Genomic DNA, 25,770 nt, shown 5'->3' on the forward strand with positions numbered 1-25,770 from the left:
ATTTGTTTCCTGTCGAAAAACAACAGAATTTTCATTGTGGTGTGTTTATGTTTCATTTTGTAGCACGATTGTGTGTCAAAAACTTTGATAAAATGAAAATAACACGTTAATTCACTCTGGACAAACTGCATGCTTCGTAAAAGATCGTTTTGAATACATCAACCGCCAGTGTTTGGCAGCTGTCACCCGGATAACGAAGTGCCGGATAACGAAGAGCCGTGTGTACTGAAGATTGTGACAAGTTCAATGGTTATTTTGTTACAATTTTTTCGTGAAAAATAGTGCTTTAGAAAAATGTGAAGAACAGTTTGTAAGCCCCAGACTTGTCGACTGCTAAACCAGGCGGGCATTTGACTATTTGACATTCCTTGTTGCCACCTTTTCATCCATGGAGATGACCTACCCCTGTGTGTTATGATGGGAGAACATTATGGCGTGACCACTTTCCTCCCTCTTGCACACATACGCTATTAGGGTTTGACATTTCTGAACTTTAGCGGCGATCGCTAATTGAGAGAGAGTACTAATTGAGAGACGGACGCGTTAAAGAGAGTTAGTTAGTGACTAGACTCGGACGAGTAAGGACGTGCACGCGTGCATACCAGAGGGAGCATCTTGAAAGAGGAGAATGGGTGGTAGGTTTAGATTTCGTCCCTGACCCTCTTTCAAATCAAAAGAGCTCTCAGATCCTTAAATAATTCCTTTTGGTACGCGGGTAATATTCTGACGGAGATAAAGTTAACAAGTTATTTTTTAATATTTTTGATTATAGTGATGTTTTAGTGAATGTATTAGGCTTCAGACTGATCAATCATGGCCCGTTTAATATTATTGCCCTAGTATTATCAGTGGGAAATTAATGGCCTCTACACACTAGTAGAAATTTTTTTAAAAAATGCTTTTTTAAAGAAAATTTCCCCTATCCTTGTAGGCAGAAACGTCAGAATTTTTAAAAAAAAGCGATTTTTGGCGAAAATTGCTTCTAGTGTGTAGTCACCATAAGATTCAAGGGCAGCCTTAATCGTGTTCAAAGGCACATCATCTAGAGTGTCTTTGTCGACATCAGATTTTCCATTTCCTTACCAGGAAAAACTAAGGACTTGTAGCGTATTAGTGTTAAATGGGATAAGGGCAGAATCACATTGACAGTAAAATGCTCACCGTCACCGTCAAAGCCCTCACCGTATTTTGTTGATTTACGCATTTTCATTGTAATTTTTATGCAAGTTCTCAATTACCGTGTTGCATTATCTCATACTCGGTGGCATTAGGTGAAAATAATAATAAGAAAATTGAAGAAATAACACGAAAATGCGATAAACGGTGAGCAAAAAACTGTACGAAAAACTGTAGCAAAAAATTCTACAGTTTTTTGTTTTGCTTACCGTTTATCGCATTTTCGCTTTATTTATACAATTTTCTTATACTATTTTTACCTAGTGCAATCGAGTATGAGACAAGGTACTATTGTAATGGAAAATTTGCGTAAGAATTGCAATGAAAATGCGTAAACCAACGAAATACGGTGAGGGCTTTGACGGTGACGGTGAGCATTTTACTGTCAATGTGATTCTGCCCTAAGCATAGAAACTGAATGAACAAGAGATTTTTTTGCGTATTAGAAAAAAGACCCATTCCGTGAATATCTCACAAAAACATCTTAATATTTGTGAACATAATTTTTCGTTCAAAGGCAGACCACATTCCCCTTATTGCTAGGTGACGAGAAAAATATTTTTGTTTTATAATTTGCTGGACAGCTTTTGCTAATAGTGTTTTTGATTGAAAATAACATATTTTAATCTCTGGTATACAGTTCAATTCAATGTTCTACAAATATTTACCTATTTGAAGTTGACTTTATAACAAACTTCAAAAGTCACATAGGTTTTTTTCAAACTTCTTGAGATGAAATTAAACTCCTTTTGCAGTGCAAAAGATGGAAAACAAACTAATTTCAAAATTGTTGATTTTTATATTTTCACAAAAAAAAACTTTTTCTGTGTAAAATAGAAAACAATGACTGAAATTTGTATTGATGTGTTTGTTACATCAAAATATACAGACTATTCAATTTCAAGTAAATTTTCCTATAATCACAAAAGGAAGCGATATTATTCCTTGAGACAAATACGAAAGTTAAACTATAATGGCTAAGAAACTTGTGTTATTCTTTGTTATCAGCAGACCACCGGCTTCCATCCATATATCATCTCAATTGAAAGATTAAACTGAAACTTTCGCTCTAAATTTCTCTCAAAGTTGATCCAACTGGGTTTATTGATTAGAAATATCCTTTGGAAATGCAAATGAGATGCAGGAAGATAGAGTGAAGAAGACATGATATATGGACCCTCTCTATGAACTTTGCAGCGTATTAGATAAAGAACAAAATATATTTCATATCGCACCGACTTTTTTTTCAGCTCTCAGCACAAAGTTCCGCCAAGATATTGTGCATAAATCTTCTCTAATACTATCCTCTTTACATTTCTCACCTCAGTTTCTCTTACGTGGTCTCATCCCCCTGTCCTAATGTGTGAAAACATGTGATGAAAGTGTCAGAATTGGGGGGATGCGGTGTATTAAAGACGCTTCTGTGTGCAGAAAGTTAGATTTTATAGTCGGAAAGAATGGGATATCTCTCGTTGTGAGTTTTGTGTATTTTTCCGCGCTTTTTTATGTGCCAACACTTGTCGGCGCTTCGGCTCACACATGTCATACTTCAGCTGGTTGTTATAACACGGTTTGGGTTTATTCTAGTTGCCGCTTCGACGCTGCTGCTGCGTTATCAAAACGTCAGTCGTATTGTGGCAGGCGAACAGAACGGTGCCGTCAAGTGAAGTAGAAGGACAAACAGTGAAGTTTTTAATGTAGAAATACTTTTTCTTATGATAATATTTAGTGAGAATGTGTCGTAAAGTGTATTACCTGCAAAACTATAAATTTGGATTACTCTACTTTCTACAATTCATTGTTTTGGGCAGTGCTGAACTTTTAATTAATGTACAAAATCAGGTACATAGGAAATTTCATTGTAGTTCTGTCAAAAAATATTTCTTCTATTGACATTTCAAATTTATTTGCGGAAATTAGGAGGATGTTGGGCAATTTTTGTGGACATTGAAAGGGATAAATTTGGTTATTGGTCCAATAGTGGCTAATGGCTCAATGTTGGGATAGTAACTAATTTCAATTATTCTGGGTCAGAGTTTTCAATTAAAAATTTAGGTTATGTTGTGAATTGGGCTAAATTGGAGTTGCATTAACATTCCCCGGGAAGATAGGGTTATCTTTTGGAATGGACCACAGGAGTATCATTCAATTATAATTGCAGCATAAAATTTGTGCTGAATGGCTTATATTTCATTATCATTGCAACTAAATTGAAAAGCGTCCAATGTAAATTATCTGTTTGCCACACAACACGATGGTTATAAAATGCAAAATAGTGGCAAATACACGGTCTAGTAAAATAATATGTATATTTTGGTTGAAATTTTGTGCAGTTGGGGGAGTGTTTGGCTAATAAACCAATTTAAATTAATTATAGTTAATTACCACAACCTTCCCCTCAAATGGATTTTCCAAATTCACCACCAGAAATAATCCTAAAAAAAAGCACAGAGTGTCTGCTGGGATGTAACAAAGTTGAGAGGGTGGAGTTATTTTAGTGAATATTGTAAGACCTAAATCGGAATTAAATTCATTCTTCCTCCGGTTTTACATTCTCTTGAATTATTTAAACGAAAAGCCCTTTTGGAGCAAAACACTCAGCACTAAAATTCTCCATAGTAATATATCTAATATTAACATGTTTGAGTGTGTTGATTTAGTGAATGTGGTATTTTTACCTCAAACTTGATGTTTCTGTGATGGGTATAGGGTTAAACTTTTTTCCCAGCAACACTTTACCATTAAACATTTAAAGTTTGGAAGGTGTTGAAAATGGTTATGTTGGGATAAAATTTGTGCTGAAATTCTCACCATGTGTTCTATTTATCTAAAAAAAGCAAACAAGAAAAACTAAGTGACCATCCCTTTCGTGAAGAAAGTGACCTTTTTACCCCTAAAAAAAAAACTCTTCGTTATGTACTTTCTAAAGTTTCACCATAAATATTTCATAGTGTATTGATTAGTTATCATCGTGTGATTCTTCCTCTATTTCAATGTCCCAAAATATAAAGCCTGGCAGTTAGGAAATGTGGTTTACGGATAAATCAGAGTTTGTACCAAAATGTGTGGTTCTTTCCAATCTGCTCCACATTTAACCAGGTTGCTGAGGGAATGAGAAATTGGACAATTTGCTACCACATACCGTATTTAGAATAATTAGCTCATTTGGATGTGTACGTTTGTCGGTTGGGGAACATATTTGCTAGTCGTTTTAATTAAACATTCAACCATTGATGATGAACCATGATCATTTTCCTATTATCGCGCAAATTTTCCAGGCTAAATGCCCATTACTCGGGGAGCAGATTGTACCTCTTAACTATTTACTCACTGTCGATGGAACACATAAATTCCCCTACAGTGCTGGTTCTAGTCAATATGCTTTGACAAGTTTAGTTGAACGAAGCGATTAATCACATTTACTCATCATACTTGTTAATTTAAGAGTGATTTGGGGTATTGTGGTAACACTCTTCTCAAATATTAATCCATATCATCCATGCAAGAGAAGCTTAGACAAGATCCTTTTCAGGTAACCTCGGAATATTTGTATGGATTTCTCATAAAAAATATTTTTTTTTAAGTTCTCGAACTCCAAGAGAGAGCAGTTTAAGTTATAATTGTTTCAAATTGGCGGTATTTTCACTTTGACGTTTTTAAAGACGTTTCCCAGCATTCATGAGTAATTATAGAGCAATTGTAGAGAATCTCAGCTACACTGTAAAAAAATAAAGGCACGAATTCGTCCCCTTTTCGCCCTGTCTAAATGACACAGACGAAAGTAGTAGCAAAATCGTCCCCGAAATGTTCTGTAGGGGAGGGTGGGGCAGTTTCACCCCTAAATTGCAAAATGGATTTTGAGACCATTTTGCAAAAAGATGATAAACAGAAGTAAAACTTTGTATATTCTGTGAATTACCGATTGGTTTAGGGTTAATAAAAACAATAACAATAATCCTTTTATTTCATTAGTCTATTGTGGAGAAATTCATTTCACTTGAAAAGCAGAATGTGTGAAAGTCCCCCATTGCGGGGCAATTTCAAGATAAATATGAGGCAATATTTGAGAAAGATAAAACGTGTTTATAGGAAACTTGCGATACCAGAATTGATTAAAATTACTATTTTGAAGTATTCTAAGACTCTAAAACCTAAAAATATAAACGAACAAGAACTTTATAACAGAATTTGAACACTAATTGATCATACAGAGAAAATAAAATATTGCTAAAGATTTCCAAGCCTATTTCTCATTAATTGAGCAATTTTCTTTGAAGTTTTATACGAAAGAAATGTCTTTTGTAGTGCTAAGCTAATTCTGTACAATGTTGGATCATTGTATCGTCTTAGAACATGTCCCTTTTAGTACAACAGTTTTATAATAGTATTTTAAAGTCTTCAATTTTTATAATACTAAAAAAAATTTACAATATCTTGCTGAAAACATTCTGAAAAGATATTATAACAATTAAATTCATCATTTTTAAGCACTTAAAAAACACTGAAAGATTATTTTTTAATTTTTTTTATGAACTTTTAGGAAATACTACTTTTCATAATTTTGAACTTTATCGACAAAAAACAGCTACAAAACGTTTTCAATAATCATTTTATGTTAATTTTGATTAAAAAAGTAAATTGTTGGACACTGGAAACTTCTCCCTGTGCTTACATGAAACTATCCCTCACGAACTTTCGAAACTCAAATGAAAATTGTCAGAACCGTCTTAGATTTCATTCAACGCTAAGTGCCTTATAATAATCATAAAACCACTGGTAATTTAATACAATTATGTTACTTCGATAGATAAGGGCATTAGTTCAGAAATTTTTGAAAATAAAACATTACAAAAAATTTCATTTTGATGCAGTTTTATAAAATCAATTACAGAATTCAAACGAGAAGCGTCACGAAATTAATTATTTTTATGAACATGGGTTTCAGTTATTTCTTCAATAACATAAAAGTTTTATCCCATTCCTTTCAAAGAGATAAGAAGAATATACAAAAAATGAAACTGCCCCGTCGTTAAACTGCCCCACCCTCCCCTAAGCACGACGATGAAATCGTCCCCGAAAAGGGGACATTTTTGTCTAATTTTAAATCACAGTTTTATTAAATAAAAGAGGATTTGAAAGTAATAATGCTAAATTTGCAGAAAGAGCATGTTTCAATTTTTATGGTTATTTTGTGATTTTATTTAATTTTCCAAGACTGATCAAACTCTGCTTCCATCCATGAGATGAGTATCACAGAGATCTTATTGTGAGATTTCAAACGTTAGCCAGCGCGGAATGCATGCAAATTAGATTTGGGGCTGAAGTTGGGAGATGATATAGGGGAGACCGGGGTACAATTAGCCAGGGGCAGAAGTAGACAGTGGATTTTTCTCGGTTCCCTTAAAATGTACCTTGAGCAAAGTATTTTTTAATGAAAGTAGGAACACATCCCCATATTCCCAGAAATATTTATAAGTCTGATCCTGTTATCCTACAATTTAGAAGCATTTTTATAAAATGGGTATAAAACTGCAGTTTTGATGTTTCAGTTTTTAGACCAGCATTTGGTTTTCTGAGTTTGTAGTCAAGATTTCATAGTTTTACCTCGTTTCTGGTTTCATAAACCTAATTAAAAAATATTTTTCACTTGGATAATAATTATCCAATTTTTTATATAAGATGAAAAACACTAAAACAGCCCTCGGGGCAGTTGTAGCCACTCTTCCGTGGCCGGATAAAACTATCAATGATTTTTCACTAATACATGGATAATTGTTAGATGAAAGAGTACTATTGATATTCCAAGCAATATTGCCATTCGGATGAAAAATTTGTGAAATAGATTTTTTCAGGATATTTTCATCAATTTTGCCGCAATTACAAAAATGTCATAAAAAAGTCGGCTAAAGTCTTTTTCATTAGGTTTAAGTTACATATTTAGTATCAGTGGGCTTCAGTGGATCAAGTGAAATAACACTTGGTATTTCCAGTTTTAAAATTTCGTCTGGAAAACTGGTGGCAAATAGCACCCCGAAAGTGGCTAAATCTACCCAGGCCGGGGCAGGTGTAGTCAATGTGTCATACTTTTTTCATTATCCTCTCTAGAAAAAGCCAGAGATTTGAGAGCTCTGAACTATACGGTTTTATACAGCCAATATCTTAATGCTACTAATGAACCATAAAAACATTAGACAAACTTTATCATTTTTTCACAAATCATGCGCGAAAAAAAAGCTTCATTTGCTGGCTAATTCTACCCCTGTCTCCCCTACAATACTTTTGAACCAAATTTCTTAAATAAAAATGCAAATGTTTATTAAATAAAAATGTATATTTATTTCTAATATTACGTTTTCATTGTTAATTATATTGGACTTCAGGGGCTTTTTTTCTACATTTTTTAGCTGATGTAGCGCCTTCCGTTTCAATATTTCTTAGCAAAATATTGGTTACACGGGCATGGGACTGACAACCTCATCCCGTATAAGTAAAAATAATAATGAGCGTCTAGAATTTCTCTTTCAGGAAGGCCTAGTTCGTCCTCTATATAGAATGTTATGCTAGCATTATTATTATAATTTAATATTCGTGATCTATGACTTTCATAGCAGTGCTTCCAAAATTTGGAGGTGATCTGACGAGATCGAATTTCACCTAGAACCATAAAAAGCTGAGATTGTAAAGAATCTCAGCTAAACTGTCAATATTTGAAACTAATTCATCATCATCATTTTCAACCGCTTATCCCAATTGGGGTCGCGGGCCTATGACATCCAGTTTAGCAGCCCCCATGCTTGTTGATCTTATGCCACTTCAGGAATATATTCATTCGATCTCAAGGCGTTCAAGGCAAGGTTCTGAATTTGATTCAACCACCTGGTCCTAGGTCTGTCTCGAGGTCGACTCCTCCTCACAATGGCTTGCATAACTTTTCTAGGGGATCATCTCAGTTAATTAATAATATTAATTTCCATGAAACTTCTCAGTCGTGTTATTTTTTTCCATTTAATTGAAGGAATAAAGTAAAGAAGAATCCTTTCCAGGCAGAAATTCGGACATCAATTGCTTATAGAAAGAAAGTATCCAAGATAATGTAGATTTCGTGTAAGGATGCGGTAGTGCAGTATGGAAATGGATCAATTTTTAAGGTCTTGGATTTTTTGATAAGTCTACACCGGATCAGGTTATTAACTTACAATACTATTTTTTGAAATTTTATTGTGTTTCTTATGAGTTGATATTTTCTGTAGTTTAATCGGTTCAAAATCGATATGATGTAAACAAGAAAATAAACTTTTTGAAAAGCCAGAACTCATAAGAATGAGTTGTTTTTTTTAGATTATCAGGCAACTAATTCAGATAAATTATTCTAAACTTCTTTAAAAAAAAACGTCCAAATCACCGGTGCTCTTAAATCATTGCCAACCCAACTTCCCAATCATATGTCTCCGTAAATGTGTCCCGAGAGAGAATTCAGAAAATTGATTAAAAATTTACAACCAGAAATGTTCCATTTCTGCCAATCCCATTGCTTTTAATTTATTGAGAACTTTATAATATTGGATATAAATCACTGTTTGGATTGTGATTGCGTTTGCTGTTTATTGAAAGATTCAGGAACATTTCGATTATTCAACATTAAGATGTGAGGTAAATTTTAATTTTTGATTTGGTTTTCCATCACATAGGGTGGAATCATCACTTATGGACGTTATACACTTTTGGACAGCTTGCAAGTCTTAATTTCTTACCTAGAACAGATTTCGAAAAATCACAGAATTGTTAATGAGATTATCATAAACTTAATTTTACGATTTTGGGAAATATGTTTTAGGTAAGAACTTAAGATTTTTGCATGACTCCACTCTACAGAGTAAATTGTGTGACAAGATTATTTATTCTATTTTTGCTATGTTGTATTGAATTGTGAAAATCAATTTTCAAATATCTGAAAGGCTCGTTATTTGCTTTCAAATGTTGTTTACAGGACAAATCTAAAAATATCAAGTTTACTTAAGGGGTGCTCTTCTAAGAATTCTTTTCAATTTCCTATGAAAATCTTTCTGCTACAACAGGCTTAATATGAATGAGATACTTTTTAAATTATCCTTTGCCATATTATCTGTAATTTTGTTCAGGAAGGTATGCTTGAAATCACCTCGAAACGTTTGAAATCTTCCTTAATCCCGAGATTTGTTGTCTGTTCAATTTGACTAGTGAGGCTTTCTAAATGATTCCTTGTCCCTTAATTGGTCAGCATTTTCAATTAGATGGTTGTCCGATAGGTCAAGTCCAATTGGGGCTTTACGATTTGGGTCTTATAATGAGGGTTAAGCTAGTAGGGGGGAATTAAGGGATTTAACGTGTTTAGCAAAAGGTGCGACATTTTTCTGTTATTTGTTTTACAAATATTCCACAGTGTTTACAAGTGAGTTTGCAATTTGTAACTCACATTCCTAATTATATATATTTGGTTGATTTTGTATGAAATCGATTAATTATGCCCTACTAAACATTTAAACTTCTTGTCAGATATTTGAGCTTATTTTGTAATCTCTTGGTGATATTGATGTGAAAAGAAAACGATAGAGAAATGAAAGAGAATTATTCGATATGCAAATATATATTTGTATATAGCTTAAGTTTAAAATAAATAACTTGAACATCAGAACTTTCAATTCAAATAACTTATTTCATTCAGTGCGAAATAGTTGCAAATTAGTTTTTTTATGATTTAAATATTTTTTTTAGTCTTTTGAGTGTTAAGTGCTTTCTTTCACTGACGTCATTAGCAGTATTCTCTGTAGATGACGATGGTGGTTTCCAACAAATGATTTTCTCAAATAAAGTTCACCAATGGCGTGGCTATTAAAACAACATTTGGATTCGCGAAAGAACGACTGGATATGGCGTAGATAGCTATTTGAAAAATAAAAACCACTAATTAGTTTCATAAATGGAACAGATAGGGAAATGTAGCTACAGCAAAAGAGAGGGTTATTAAATAGAAGTTATGATGTGTCGGCTGTTTAATTTGCGAAATAAAACACCCCTTAGTCGAATGGTATTTTTTCCGTTTTCTTTTGCGATTAGTTCCTGGATTATGAAAGCGTTTTTCTCCCAATCAAAGGTTAACTGTTATTGATGATGGCGCAATAGGGGAAGCTTTTTTTTTCGAGGTTTTGCTTGCACGAGGAAGCTTTTCACTACCCAATGCCATTTGTACTTTAATTTGGCGTAGAAAAGGGTGGTACTATATTTTGTGTTTTCTGCCATCTGGATTTGTGTTAGGGGTGGTTTTGAAAATGTGTATTCGTTGGGAAAATTTATTCGTTTCATTGGCGCGCTTTGTTTCTTCTTTTTTTTTTTCAATTTGCCATTCTTCCTCGGGCTACAGACGGTTTAATTAATCCATGATTTAGAACTTTTTCTACCCATCCTGGCGACCGAGGATGCTACTTTTTGTACTAGCCACGAGTATTGAACACTCTATCCAAATAAGGGTATTTTGGAAGCATGTAAAGCAAAAAAAAATGAATAAATGCGTTTGTAGATATACAAAACCATTAAAGATTTCAATAAAGGCTTTGAACGAATTATTTATTATTGAGAATTTGTAAGATTTTATAAATAAATAATGCGAATATTTTATATGTAATGGTAATCACGTTTAACATTAATTGTTAGTCGGTTTAAAAAATGCTTTCATCAATTTATACATTTTTAAATCGTTTATCTCAAATCGGGTTGAAGGTTTGGGTCAAAGAATATCAAGGTTTACCTTCAGATCTTACAATCATTTGTCGTTTCAAGAAGGTCTTCTTAAAATGTTTAATACTGAATCAATATCAAACAGAAATAGGCCCTATCCATTGAACAAAATTTTATGTCAAAATTTAACATTTTGGAATAAATTGTGGACGCTGAAATTCACTAAGTTTCTTCATTATGATAAAAGTTGATCAATAAACATTGAGATCATAGTTACAGCTTATCACAACTTTAAATCCGGTTAGTTGGGGTATTCCCAGATGGTTAAAAAGTTTGCGTATTTGGTTAATTTGATTACTTTAAAAACAACTTCAAACGCATTTCGGTATTTTATGCGTTTAAGTTAGAAATAACCTTTAGTTAACATAACATATTCTCCACATAATTTCGACTCTTTCGGGATTTTGTCTATTCGGGATTTTGGCTTTCGGGATTATTGTGGCTTGCAGGAATTTGTCTCTAATAACTTTGGCTTTTTGGGCTTTTGGTCCATTTCAAATTTTAGCTATTCGGCATTTTGGCCCATTCGGAATTCTGGCTAATTTGGATTGCGATGATATTCTGGTTTTTTGATTTTCGGCATTTTTACTTTTTGGGATTTTGGTTTTCGAGATTTTGACCGGCTCCAAATCAAAAAGCGAATCACTTTAAAGCTTTGTCATCTAGGATACAAAAGCGAGCCTGTAACTGAAAGTTTGCACCACTAGACTCCTTAAAAAAAAAATAAATAAAGTATACAATCTCTCGGCATGTTTTGAGGAAAATGTGCACGAAAACTTCTTACATTGTGTTGCCATTACCGATAAGATGTATTACATTGCAGTCAAATATCATAACGTCTAGAAATAGCACCGAAACCAGTACTTAACTTAAGCTTGAAGTGGCTTAGGATCCAAATAGATTTGGGCTGATCCTCGAGAGTATTTAGCTGTAAATGAATAAGTAAAGAAAAGTTATGCAGAAGATCTCTTAATCGATAATCCTACCCAAGAAACAAAATAGCTGCCTTATAGAACCAAGTATTATACAAGTCTTTTAGTGCACTTTTAAAAGAGTTAAAGTGAGAATTTTGTGTTTTAATTCCTATAAAAGCTCTTAAGATCCTTAAGAGTGCGCCACTTTACTTATAGTAATCTCAGTGATGCAACCAAGAACGTTATAAGCATTTAAAAAGATTTTTGGTTCTATAATGCCTTACTTAGGGAATTCTACAAGACTACATTAAGAAAAAAATGCTTCTTGGGTAAGCCCTCAATGTATATGAGACTAGGATAAATTTTTCCACCAAATTTTACGGGATAAATATTTTTACGGATCAAGCCTGAGGAGCCTGAATATATTTTGGCCGATCCTAATCTCTTTCAACTCCCAAATTCTTCGGATTAAATATTAAGAAAGATCAACCTGGGTCTACTTCTAACTTTACACTTCAAATGAATTAAAATGCGGAAATAAAAGTTAAAAATGGAAAATTATAGTAGGGGAAACCGGGGTACCATTAGCCAGGCGTAGAATTAGACAATGGATTTTTCTCGTTTCCCTTAAAATGTACAATGGGCAATGTATTTTTTAATGAAAGTAGGAACACATTTTGTGAAATAGATTTTTTCAGGATGTTTTGCATCAATTTTGCCGTAATTACAAGAATGTCAATTACAAAAAAGTCGGCTAAAGCCTTTTTCAGTAAACTTAAGTGACATATTTAGCATTAGTGGGCTTCAGTGTATCAAGTGAAACAATATTTGGAATTTTCAGTATAATATTGCGTCTGGAAAACTGGTGGCAATTAGTACCGCGAAAGTGGCTGTATCTCCACCCAGGCCGGGGCACGTGTAGCCAATATGTTATACTTTATTCATCATCCTCTCTAGAAAAAGTCAAGGATTTTAGGGGTCTGAACTACACGGTTTTATACAGCCAATATCCTAATACTATGAAACATAAAAACATTAGACAAACCTTATCATTTTTTTTTACAAATCTTGCGCGAAAAAAAAGCTTCATTTGCTGGCTAAAAGTACCCCGGTTTTCCCTAACATTATTGTTTGAGATCTTCTGAAATGTCATAATCTGTATTTAGATAACCTTTCCTTTGGTTGAGAGTGTGCCATCCGTGGACATTCTGTGAAGGAAGTTTTGTGATGCTCCTTGTATTTACATACCCATTTTTTTTCTCTTATTGTTTTTGTTTTTATTCTCTCATCTGCTTCGTATTTTCTTCAATTTCAACACAATTGTGTACACACAGAAAAAGAGCTGCTAAGGAAACTTTCTCATGTTATTGCTTACAATCACCCATGGAACATTTTCATTTAGTCACCCATTCGCTTTCGTTTATCATTGATGAAAGCCACCCGAAACTGAATACCCCCGCACCAGAATACAGTGTTGGCTTTTTTCCCTCTACGTGCAATATTTGTCCATTTGCCATCCCGAACAAAAATGGGGAAGCACTCAGAATGTTACATGCGAGACACAGGCCGTGCGGGAGGCAGAAAAAAGACCGGAGCAAACAAGTGAAATGAAAATGAATTGCTAAATTAATGAAAGTATAGTCCTTATCGTCCCGTCCTACAGACCCCATTTGCTCCTCAGTCAGCTATCCCCCCGCCCTTGCTAATTAATGTGGAATTCTCATGACTGAATTGTGGGGCTTTATGGTTTCTCGCCATCGTGACGGCGGTATGAAAATGAAAATGCAAAAGAATTGTTATACAGTAGATGGCTCTCATTAAATAAATCCACAATTTGGGAATTATGGAAAAAAGCAATGGCAAAGGAAAATTGTGCGAACGCTCAAGCTTACAGAATTTCGAAATTATTGTCTGTTCGTATTGGGCTAGATTTGTTAAACCGGTAAGAAGTAAAATCGATTAATTATAGAGGAAACTGGGGCAGTAGTAAACACAGGGTAGTTGTAAACACTGTTTTTATGTCTACATTACATGGACTTATATTGACTATTTGTTCAGGGGCAAGGATCCGGGACAGGGGGTCCCGTGATTGTGCATATCGGGTTTATGCAAATACACTTATGTATCTTTGATTTAGGAGCTAATCAGTGAAACCATTTTTGAAATACACCTAATCGTACGTAATTCACCGAAACAAAAATAACCAAAAAAATCGGTGCCAACAATATTTTGTATACTTTACGATGTTTCTGTCAATTATTTAAAAGAAATATCTTCCGGCTATGCAAAATTTCTGTATGCATAAAGCCATTTCGCGTGGATTTTCTCGTTCCTTAAAATATGCACAATCCCGGTACCCATTGTTTAGTACTGTCCCAGTTTCTCCTAGTTCTTTTGTTTTGAGTTCGAGCTTCGAAAACGTTAACTAAGCGTTCAAGCTTACAAAAGCTAAGACAAAACATTTGTTGATCTGAACAAAAGAATTGTACAGACCATAAGAAATATGGAACAAAATCATATATCAATGTAGCCCCACAGCTCAAAGTAGCCCCAGCTCCCCCTACCACATGTCAAGGCACGCAGCGAAAACAGACTTTTACTGCGTTTATTTACATTTACTCTCAAGAGAAATGTCAGTAAGATTATAACTAAATTGACAAAATCAATTTTGAGTGAATAGAAATTTTGAAATTGCAGTAAATGGGATTTTTGTGATAACCGTCTTGAGACGGTACTTTAATGTAACGATAGCGGTACTTTATGTAGCCAATAACAATAATATTCTTTGAAGAATGTCACAATAAATGGCCTAGCGATGCAGAAAAAGTCGTCATTTACTTAATCTAAGAGATATAGGTTTTTCGATACTATCGATTCGATTCTATCGAATTGGGAATGTAAATTAAGTATTGGGAATGTAAATGAAAATCATGTTGATGATTTCCCGATCAAATTAAAGAAAAATCTCAACATTTATATATGTTTGACATTAGTTTTGAAAGGTATTTTCTCAGAAATCTTTAGGAAATTTGCTCTAAAATAGGTACTTTATAATTTTGGACAAAAACCAATAAATGAGGCATTTAAAGTGATAGGAGCGCGATGTCTTAGATGAACAAAATTGTAGTTCTAAGTGTTGCCTATCGCCTGGTGTCAATGAATTTTTAATATTTTGTTTAGTTTGTTTTATACAAATTTTTAAAACCTCACTTTAAGACCATTTTTATTTGGTAATTCTTAGAGAAACTCCAATTTCACACCCTGAAGGAGTGGTTTTACTAAGTTTTTTGTAATTATCAAAATTAAAGCACAGCTAATAAGCTTTCTAACGGACCTACACTTTTTAAGTTCTGCTCACTAGAACCTGAGATATAATGGATAATGTAAGGCAAAACAGAAAAAAAATAAAAGTATTAATAAAAAAAAACTTTGTCACGTGATGGAGCAAAATCAAAGCCAGATTTTTAATCAGGTGACTTGACTATCAAACGTACCATGTGATATCTCCGTTAGCAAAAAAAGTTGTGAATTTGTTGCATAGTGTTATAGGACTTTTATGAGTATATTTGTCCCGATAGGATGAGCAAGAATATTTAACTTTTGACCTTGATAAACCAGTATTTAGAATAATTTAAGGGCATTTACGTATAGTGACATAAGCAGTAGTGGGAAGTGGGGCACTTTTGAATGTGGGGTATTTTTGACATTGGGTTTTTTCACCTATTTTTAAATAAAATTGAGCCGCGTCGAGATATAGTTCAGCTGCACAAACAGATTGAGAACCTAAATTACGTTATGATATGGCTCAATTTAATTTAAAAATAGAAGAAAAATTCCAATTTCTAAAGTGCCCCACTTTCAGAGGTGCCCCACTTCCCCCTACAAGGAGGAAATTTTGAAATTTCAAATTCATAGCCAAATTATTTATATTGCTTTCTCTATTAAGTTCGAGCAGGAAAAAGTAGGAATCCCTCAAAAGAATTAGGAGATACTGAAGATACTGGTTGCGATTTTACCACCCTAATATAAGAGTTTATTCACGGAATTTTAACAAATTTTTCGCATTGTTAATTCCTTCCGGTTTTCTCAGCAATATTTCACTTGACAGTCCTTTTCTCCAACTCTCGTTCAGTTTATTTTTTTTTCCTTTTCCGCAACAATAAATTCACTTCCCGGCCCTTGAAATTGTTGACAGAGATTTCTATGAAAATTTTATATTATCATTTTTTAACAGCACTTATATTTCATGCGCGGATTTTAAGAACGTAAAGCTATTTCGTAACATTGAATTTATTAAATTACTTGTGTTCAAATTTAGGGCATATTGAGATACGCATTTAAAATGACTTAAAACATTTTGTTAGACACTTTATATGATTTATACATGATCCCTTTACAACCTTTTGTAGTACATTATTGTTATTTAGGTTTAGATTGCTATGTAAATTGAATTTCAGGTTTTAGATTCTTAAATATTGGCATGTTGAAGTATGTGGAAAGCTTCCATTTGAATCATTCGTCTTGTGCTTTAGATTGAGATTTAAATTGTGGTAAGATTTTTTTTTATATAAGCCTATTACACGGAATTTTCCTTGTAATTAAAAACTTGTTACTTTCACAGACACTGCGGATTTTGTGGTTAGACTCCATTACAAGTCTGTGGTGGTTGGTTTGAAATTGCAAAAGCATATGCCTTAAGCGAGTTTCACTACCCCATTTTCCCATTTGCTTTTTCATCAGACAGGAAATCAAAAAGAAACATATGGTAATTCACTTTACTCCAAGAATAATACACGTGATACAAAATGTAATTTTGAGAAATCATAAAAAATACGACGTAAAGGTACATTCACATAAGATCCAAACAATATGAGAAATTTCACTTCCACAAAATTGTTTCTGTCGATGAAAGTAATGCAAATATCCATCACAAAAAGAATATTTCCATCAATTTCACATATTCCTAAAAATAGAAACATAAATGTAATTTTATTCTTTATAGAGAGCGTAGGAAAAGAAATATTTATGTGAAAAAGAACAAAAAAAAATAATGTGGATATATTTATGGTATGTATGCTTTAATGTATACATATTCACATTATGTGACATTACTAGAGTAATAAAGAACTTATTCACATGTGTTTTCTTCCCTTGTTCTAGAAGACCCTTAGAATCTCAAGTATCAAGTCGATGTATTAAGAATATAAAAAAGGGCAACACGCAATTTATACGCAATAAAAATTTAATGTGGAAACTTTTCTTCTCAAAATTATGCGGTTGTCGCAATTTGAGCCTTCTTCTTTTGCTTTACCCTTGTTGACCTACAAAAAAAAAGAAGAAGAAAGCTTTTCTCCAGTCTTGAGTGTATTTGACACTTTTGGATACTTTCACCTCTCAACAATACCTCAAAAGAATATTGTTTTCCTTCCTGAGATGATGCCACGGGGAAAAATAATACCCAGCACCCTTAATAGGTCTAGCACAAAATTGAGATGATATGAACAATATCTTGGAATTTGTAACAAAGGAAAAAAAGGCTTTTCTCACACAAAATAGGGGAGGATATTTTATGCAGAAGAGAGAAGGCATTTTAAGCCCCCCCAAGTGGCATATTTCCCATCAAGCCCCCCACACGAAACATGTTCCTTCATCATCCACACCTCCAACCGTGAAAGGGTTAATCGTTCTCCTTGATCCTCAATTTCCTGCCGATTTATACGCACACCACTTTCCCCCTAATTTTTTTTCATGCCTTTTGTGGCAGAGGGACTAGGCGGGGCGGCAGGGTGAAAAGGTTATGCCGTCGAAAAAGCGTCTAGTCATTATTTTTGCGTTATTAATATTTTTCTGCTATTGACAGCAGTCATTTTTCGAAATACCCACCTTCACTTCCCTCACCAAAATGGACACAATTCTTCTTCATTAGTATTTTGGTTCATGCCATGGCGGAAAATCATCAATTTATAGAAAAAGGGTATTTTTCAGGCAAGTTGACGCTATTATTGCCCAAAGTCATTAGAGGTATCGAAGTACCGTCATCAGGGTGATATATATTCAATGGTGTGGCAGAAAAGCAATTGAATGAAACTGATTTGTCTTACAACCATTGTTGCTGAAGACATCAGGAAGTCTTTACATTTATTCTTCGACCTATTTTATTTCACCTTCAGGGTTGACCTTTTATTTAATTTTTAATTGGGGTTAGATACAGTGTCCGTTTTGTAATCCGGATGATTGGGAGACAAAATGACAGATGTCTGCTTCGTAATCCGGATGGATTTTTTGAATTTGTTCAACGTCTCGTAAATATAATACAAATTTTTTTTTGTAAAAATAGAAAAGAAATTTTAAAGAAACTTAAAAAGACATAATTAGAGAATTCTGTGCTATTAAACTTCATTTATTAAACAAAAACATCACAGGATAATTCATTTTCATTGCTGATCACACATGTATACATAACCTCAAAATTATTTTAAATGTTACCGTCAATAACTCGTCCGGATTACGCCGATCTGAATTAGAGAGCGGGCACAGTATGCCATAGACTGCCAAACTGACAAAATAGATTTTAACGGTTATGTGTATGACCAGGGGGGTGACATTAGCTCTGAAAAATGCGACCGGTTTTAGTGTAAAGTTTTCCCTGTTTTCGTACACATTTCACGAGATATTTCCGAAACTACGTAGGTTTCCAATTTGGAGTTTTCGGTTGCCTATACAGTATTCAGTTGGCTTTTATTTTCTATTTGTATTTTTTGCTATTTCATTCTACAATGACAGAAAACACCTAATAAACTCCAAACATTTTTCGGCTCGCTAGAAACATATGGGAAAAGGAAACGTCATGTCCCTGTGTATGACTATATATTCAGTCCTTGTGAGTACCGGTCTCACCGGTCTGTTTTTGCCATTTTGTACATTATTCAATTAACAAAGAAATGGCAAAGCGTCCCAGCTTTGCGGAATGCTCGACCTCACGAGAAAAGGTTATCCGTGTATAACCTTTACGCATGTTTTTTGGGTACATACTGTTTTACTACCGATTAAATTGATTGACAAATTTAAAAAAAAACCTTTCCGAATTAAAGAATTTCTTAAGAAAAGAAGGTTTTAGAATATTTTAGCATGAGAGAGTAACATTCATACCAACAAATGAAAAAGTAAATTTAAGAAAGGTAACTCATTTATGGGTACCATAATAACTCATGACCGATTAAGTCCGATGCAGTCGGTATGGAAATTTCAAGATCTTTAAAAGTTTAAGCTAATCTGTTACAAAATAAGGCCTTCCAAACTGATTATACTTTGATCTTCGAAAATTCGATTTCAAACTGGTTTTCGAACATAGGCGTCCAGGGACGAAATATTCGCCTTGACCACCTTTAACACATATTCGAAAATGAAAGAAATCGTAGGAACCGTTTTCGAAATAAACTAAAAAAATACTGTAACGGCAGGCAGATGCGACCTGGGCCGCGGAATTGTAGAGAGCCCCTTCACAGGAATAAAGAGGATGCGCTTGTCTGTTAGAGATTGACACGACTATTCCACCCCAGGAGCTTCCACATTTACACAGCAGGCGACTCACCATGAACTGTGATTGGCACCACAGGCAATACATTTCCTGGGTCTGAGTACGAATTGTAAAAATCTGAGTACGAATTGTATTATATTTTTCATTTATAAATATATGATATTCGTACCCTGTAATTATCCAAGATAACTTCCACTAATTCCACAGTGTCTCTGATATATTCCACTGCTACATTAATAACGAAAATAAATGTTCAAATTTTTCCTCTAATCTTGCAAAAAATTAAATTAAAATAGATATATTAAAGTGGCCAATGAAGCTTAAAAATGCCTGATCAAGTGAAAAAAAAATAATAAATCGCCCTACTATCCCAACTATAGTAGGCCTATTCTCTCTTTTTGTATATAATATTTATCTAATATTGTGTAACATTTTGTACCGGCCGAGAAAGGGAAATTTAAAGCTCTTCTCCTCTGTTTTCACCACATACATTGTCTTTCAAAGGTATGTGTGTTGTTCTCCCAAAGTATACGCTTAAGTGTAAAAATCGCACTTAAGGATTATCCATGAATTTTTGCCCAAAAACAAGTGTTTGTGGATATGATGGACCCAAAGTCATATTGTTAAGATAGAAAGGGGGCTTTGTCTTGAATATTTCACAACCCCTAGCCATTTAAAGGGAAAATTCGTCACAATATGTTTTTGAAAATGCCTGAGTGAGAGAGATAACTGGTTCTAGTTTTTATACACTTTCAATGAAAAGTCAAAAATATTTTTACAAAATAAAACAACAACTTTTGTTTTGTAAACATATTTGTGACATTTTAAGAAGGGTTCAATTCTTTTCCATTGTAAACCACTGAAAAATAAACTGATGAAGCGAAAAAAATTCCGGAACGATATGACTCGTATTCAGAATTCGTCTTTTATTTCTTATGACTGAACCAATTTTTCATCAAAAAGATCAAATAACAAAAAAGCTACGAAATTCTATTGTAATTAAGTTTATTAAGATGATTTTCATTTGCATAAGGCCATAGCTTAATCTTTTAAGGACGAGTAGGTCCCACAATAAGTGAGTGTTAGAAAACGAAATTATTAAGCAAGATTAAAATCTCTTTGGCTATTACAGGGGCATGACATTTTCCATGTTTCCCATATGTTTCTAGCGTGCCGAAAAGACTTTTAAGTTTATTAGCTGTTTTCTGTCATTGTAGAACGAATTATCAAGAAATCTTAAACAAAATAAAAGCCAATTTAATAACGAAGAGGCAACCGAAAACTTCAAGTTGGCGACCTACGTAGTTTTGGAGATATCTCGTGAAATGTGTACGAAAACAGGAAAAAACTTACACTAAAACCGGTCGCATTTTTCAGAGCTAATATCACCCCCCTGGGCTATTACGTAAATATGTAAGAGAGTGGTAAATATTTTTTTTTTAAAGTACCCTACAACATGATCAGAAATTACCTCATTAATACTTAAAATTAATTCTGATAATATTACTTGGGTATAAAGCAGTGTTCGGAGTATGCTTCAATTAATTTAGGGCTTACACAGTGTTTGGTATACTAAAATTATCTTTATGTAACATGACCATACTTCAATGACGGAAAATGACTGATATCACAGCATCTTTGTGCGTGTATTCAATTTTATATCATGAGCTTAAGCCATATACTTAGGGGGGCCTAAGAAGAAAATATGATTATTCTCCATAATAATAAGTATTGTTGGGGAGCTTAATGAAATTTACATTTGTACTATGATCCTTATATCTCAAACACTCACAGCAATAGAATTACTGTGGGAAAACAACCCCTGCCAATCTAAATAGTCGAAATATTTTTTCTTCTGGATTTCAAGAACTGAATAGTTTTCCTGAATACTTCATGTTTTAATTAAATTGTGGTTTTGGTTGTCAAATAAATTAAGAGAGGTAGTTTAAATGACTTTGTGATTACATATTGCATTCTAGTGATATCGTATTTTGATATTCAGAGGAACCTAAGCGTTAAGATATTTACCTATTTGTGTCCTAAAGCTATGCGTTTTGGTTGTTGCATGAGTTACGTCTGTTTTATACATTGAATAACATGTGAATCCCTTAAGCATTCTCATCCTTCCCTTTGGTACGGCTCCTTGATTAGCAAACTATCCCAGAAACTTGATATGTTACTGATACCAAAAGAGCTTCTCATCTATCACAAAAGCTAATCCTGTAAGAGTATGTACGTGTACCTATATATGAATATTGTTGCAGTTGAATGTTCTTGGACAATAGAAATAGGATGCTGGGGAAAATGTGTACCGGCTTTCTTGATCATTATTGTATATTACGTAGTTTCGATATTGTAAACATTGATAATTTCAAAGGAAGAAGTGCAGGTGCGGAGAGGTATATTGAGTTTATTGTTTGGCTAAATGATATGAAAAGTGATAGAGGGAAAGTATCTTCTTAAATACCCTAATGATGCTTTCTAGCACTTTAGATCGTCAATATGATACCATAGCAAAAACAGTGAGTCACTTTCTTAATGGTGTGACGTCGTTCTCTTTTTTGTATTCTTTCAGGGAGGCGAAGTGGTGCAAGAGACAATAACTTCCAATGTTAGTGATGATGTTATTACCTTGGAGTTTCAGAGGACTGATGGAACTCTTATCACAGAATTGATTGACTTTCGAAACGTAAGTTGATGATTGTTAACAGACAAACAAGATTGGAACAATATCCTCAGAAATCCAATCTGTGAACTTTAATTTAAATTGGAACGTTGTTTTTGTAGAAATTTTCAATTTCCTTTTACCCAGATAAATCCCAAAGAAGCATATTCTACAAACCTTCTTTTGATAGATTGCACTTTCAGAAAGCATTGTTACAGCTTTTCCAAGAAAATTCGAACTGCCCATCTAGATGTGGGTTTTCTATAAGTCTTCTTACAATTCTGTTATCTCTAAAAGCGTCTCAGTTTGATATTTTAGCAGCTTCAATAGAGAAAAGAACAAAAAAATATACTCAAGAGATCCCCCGTATTGTTAATTTCTCTTATAAACCATTTCCAGTGATACTTGTGAATAGGGGTAAAAAGAAAATACACATGAAACCATATTCATTCAAAATGGAACTGAATAACATGGCTAAATTAGCAAAAGTTCTATGTCAGTGGAAGATAACCTTTTTGTTACACCTCTCACTGATGAATAATAATTTAGTTGGCTTCCAGTAAACTTTTTCCCATATTCATCATACATTTAACATACATACATAGGACAAGATGCAAGGGTTTTTTTCCAAACTACCATTCATATCAGGAAAATAACATGAAAGCCGAGAAAATTAATTCCATCCACAACAGATTGGATATTCAGCGTTTGAGGTGGAAAATTCATTTGACTTTTTTCTATGACTTGTCAACATAGGGTGAAAGTTTCCAACAGAATATATTCATGTCATGTGGAAAATATATATACTAGCTCAGTTTGTAGAGAGTACTTTTGTAGAATTTATATAGGAAGTATTCATCGAGTTCATCAGAAAATGTTAGCAAAAAAACAACCATTAAATGATGAAAAATATATTAGATAATATAAAAAGAACTATTTATGGAGATGGTTAAAAGCATATTTCTTTTACTTTAATTCAAAAAAAAGTCCACATGCGCCAACTAAAGGAGAATAGTCAAATCCGGTCCCGAAATCGACACGAATGGGACCTATGTCAAGAAAAGTTCTAGAGCATCATAAAAATGATTTCTTAGAAGGAGAATGGTCCAAAGTATATTGGGAGCTCGTTCATCTTTATACAGAGATGAGAATAGGCGCATTTTGTATGTACTGATATAAGATTAAAAAATTGCCGGGACCCAGAACGATAAACGCTGGAAGTCCTTGTAAAAAGACATTTGTCCTTGCGATAAATCGCTAATTTGACAACGAATTACGCAAGAACTGCTAAAGCGATCTTGATTAAATTCAGTATAGAGTCAATGTATGACTTAAACTTTTTATTTATGTATACCACTCCCTCCCCCCACCCACCATTCTGGTAGCCCCCATACAAAATGAGAACACTTTACCATATGACTTCTTTTTAAGAGGAGGTAGAAAGCTAAAATACGGCATGAGAACAAAGTTTAAAGAAGACTTTCTAACTATGCGTACCAACACCCTCCTCCATCACCTCTTCTGGTAGCCCTAATACAAAATGAGAGCAATTTACCTTATGATTCATTTTTAAGAAGAGGTATTTTCAACAATCCTCACGAAGAATTTTTCGATCGAGCTTAACTGAATGAAACAAATTGAATAACTATGTTAACGGTAATTTGCTAGATTTTTAGATGCATTTGTAGACAGCTTTTTTATATTTCATTTTCCGTCTCTTCAAGATTTGTTGGTACGTAAAAGCAAGAAACATATCCTCAATGTCTATTTAGTATAATTCTTTCTGTCATGAATAATTGGTGAATTACACTGTGCGACAATTTTAAACTTTTTGTTTGTCCCTGGGTTTTCATGCTATTTTTTCTATTGCTATGGTTAAATTATTTACGAAAATACTTATCATTTTGATTTGATTTTGTTTTTGCGCCTGGAATCTAGGCAAAACCGTTTTTTGATACTTGGGTGCCTATATCTCCGATTCTGCTGAACCGATTTATTTCTTAATATGGGAACATTTGTTCTTCCTTACATGCCCGATAATCTTTTGAACAGATGAAGTTCGTACAAATGACACCAGGGGCGCTGTAGTTTCATATATGTCAGAAAATATGGAAAAATGAACTTTTTAGCAACTTTAATCAAAAATATCTCGAAAACTAGGACTGTCCCTAACAATCTGTTTTCTGGGTTTGATAGAGAATTTTATTACTTTCATTTTCATCTATGTACAACTTTTCCCTCAAATTTTTTTTTAACCTCGAAATTGAGGTTCAAACGAAATTAGATCACTTAGCCAACTAGAGAAAACCTTCATAATTTCAGGTGTTAATATTTTTTTGGGTGTTTTGGGGGACAGGATGGTATGCATAGTTAAAGAGCCTTCCCTAAGTTTTGTTCCCACGTCGAATTTCAGCCTTTTATTTCATCTTTTAGAAATGAATTGCAAGGTCAAATGTTCGCATTTTGTATAGAAGCTGCCGGAAGGGGTGATGGAGGAAGGGTTTTGTATGCATGGTTAAAAAGTCTTTTTTTTAAGCCTTATTCCCATGCCGTTTTTCAGCTTTCTACATTCTCTCAGATAGAAGTCATAAGGTAAAATGCTCCCATTTTGTATGGAAGCCATTAGAATGGTGGGTGGGGGTAGGGGGTGGTATGCATAAATATAAAGTTTAAGTTATAAATTGAACCTGTGCCGAATTTCATCAAGATCGCTTTAGCAGTTCTTGCGCAAATCATTGTCAAAACAGCGATTCTTCGGAAGGATTAAGGCTTTTTTACAAGGACTTACAGAGTTTATCGCTCTGGGTCTTAGCAATTTTTTAATCTTATATCAGTACAAAGCGCGTCTACTCTCATATGTGGTGATTCCGGGACCAGCGCCCATATAGTTTTGACCATTCTTCTTTACTCGGATGCCGGTTTAGCATTTTGAGAATCACATATTTTTGACGTCAAATTAGCAATTTAGGCAAAAAATGGGTGGAAAAGTACTTCATGCTTTGCAAAATGCTCGAACTCGCGACATAAATGCTGTGCCTCGTACTTTCGCATCATTTACCATTTAGCGGTTCATAAATCGATTTAAACCGATTCATACACCATTCAAGAGATCCCACAAAATAGTTTTAAGAGTAATAAGATTGATTTTTGGTCAAAAATTATATATTCAAAACCGGGTTTCAATTGGTTAGAACTGGTTGAGTTGTATTCAGATATTTTCATTCCTTTCATTCCAATGTACGTGTAAAAATGGAATTATTTTTTAATTTATATCTCAATCCATGTGTAATTATTGTTAATTACCATATGGGCTGTATTAAACAGGGCATAGTTTGAATACTGCGATTTTTTAAATTAATTTCATCTTTCAGAGGACCAACCTTATATGAATTTCATAACTATTAAAGGGATCTTTGTCTACTGAAGAAATGATCGACATAGGGGCAGGTGGGGTTACTTTGAGCAGTGGGGCTACATTGAAATACGATTTTTTCGTATATTTCTAGAGGAAGCTGGGACTTAGCATTGCAATAATTTAATTTAGATTCAGTATTGTTTTGTCTATCTAAACTAAATTATATTACGTTAATGGGCCATTTCCATTGAGAAAAATTTCAGATTTTTATAATTCTCAATTCATAAAAGCTTGCGAAAAAGCCCACTTTTGAATTCGAATATTTTTGACATTTGTTTGTTTTTGTTTTGAT

The 25,770-nt window shown here is 33.7% G+C and overlaps 1 protein-coding gene across 3 annotated transcripts in view; it reads left to right on the top strand.

The window, feature by feature from the left end:
- Positions 1 to 2,787: 2,787 nt before the first annotated feature.
- The window catches only part of LOC129807176 (out at first protein), a 97,982-nt gene continuing 74,999 nt past the window's right edge, over positions 2,788 to 25,770 (top strand). For all 3 annotated transcript variants that reach the window (XM_055856267.1, XM_055856268.1, XM_055856266.1), the window contains exons 1-2: positions 2,788 to 3,018; positions 21,974 to 22,087. In XM_055856267.1, the coding sequence (XP_055712242.1) occupies positions 2,911 to 3,018; positions 21,974 to 22,087 (222 nt within the window). In that variant the 5' untranslated portion in view covers positions 2,788 to 2,910. The remainder of the gene's footprint in view (positions 3,019 to 21,973; positions 22,088 to 25,770) is intronic.

The sequence above is a fragment of the Phlebotomus papatasi genome, chromosome 3, assembly GCF_024763615.1.
Source record: "Phlebotomus papatasi isolate M1 chromosome 3, Ppap_2.1, whole genome shotgun sequence".
Taxonomy (NCBI): domain Eukaryota; kingdom Metazoa; phylum Arthropoda; class Insecta; order Diptera; family Psychodidae; genus Phlebotomus; species Phlebotomus papatasi.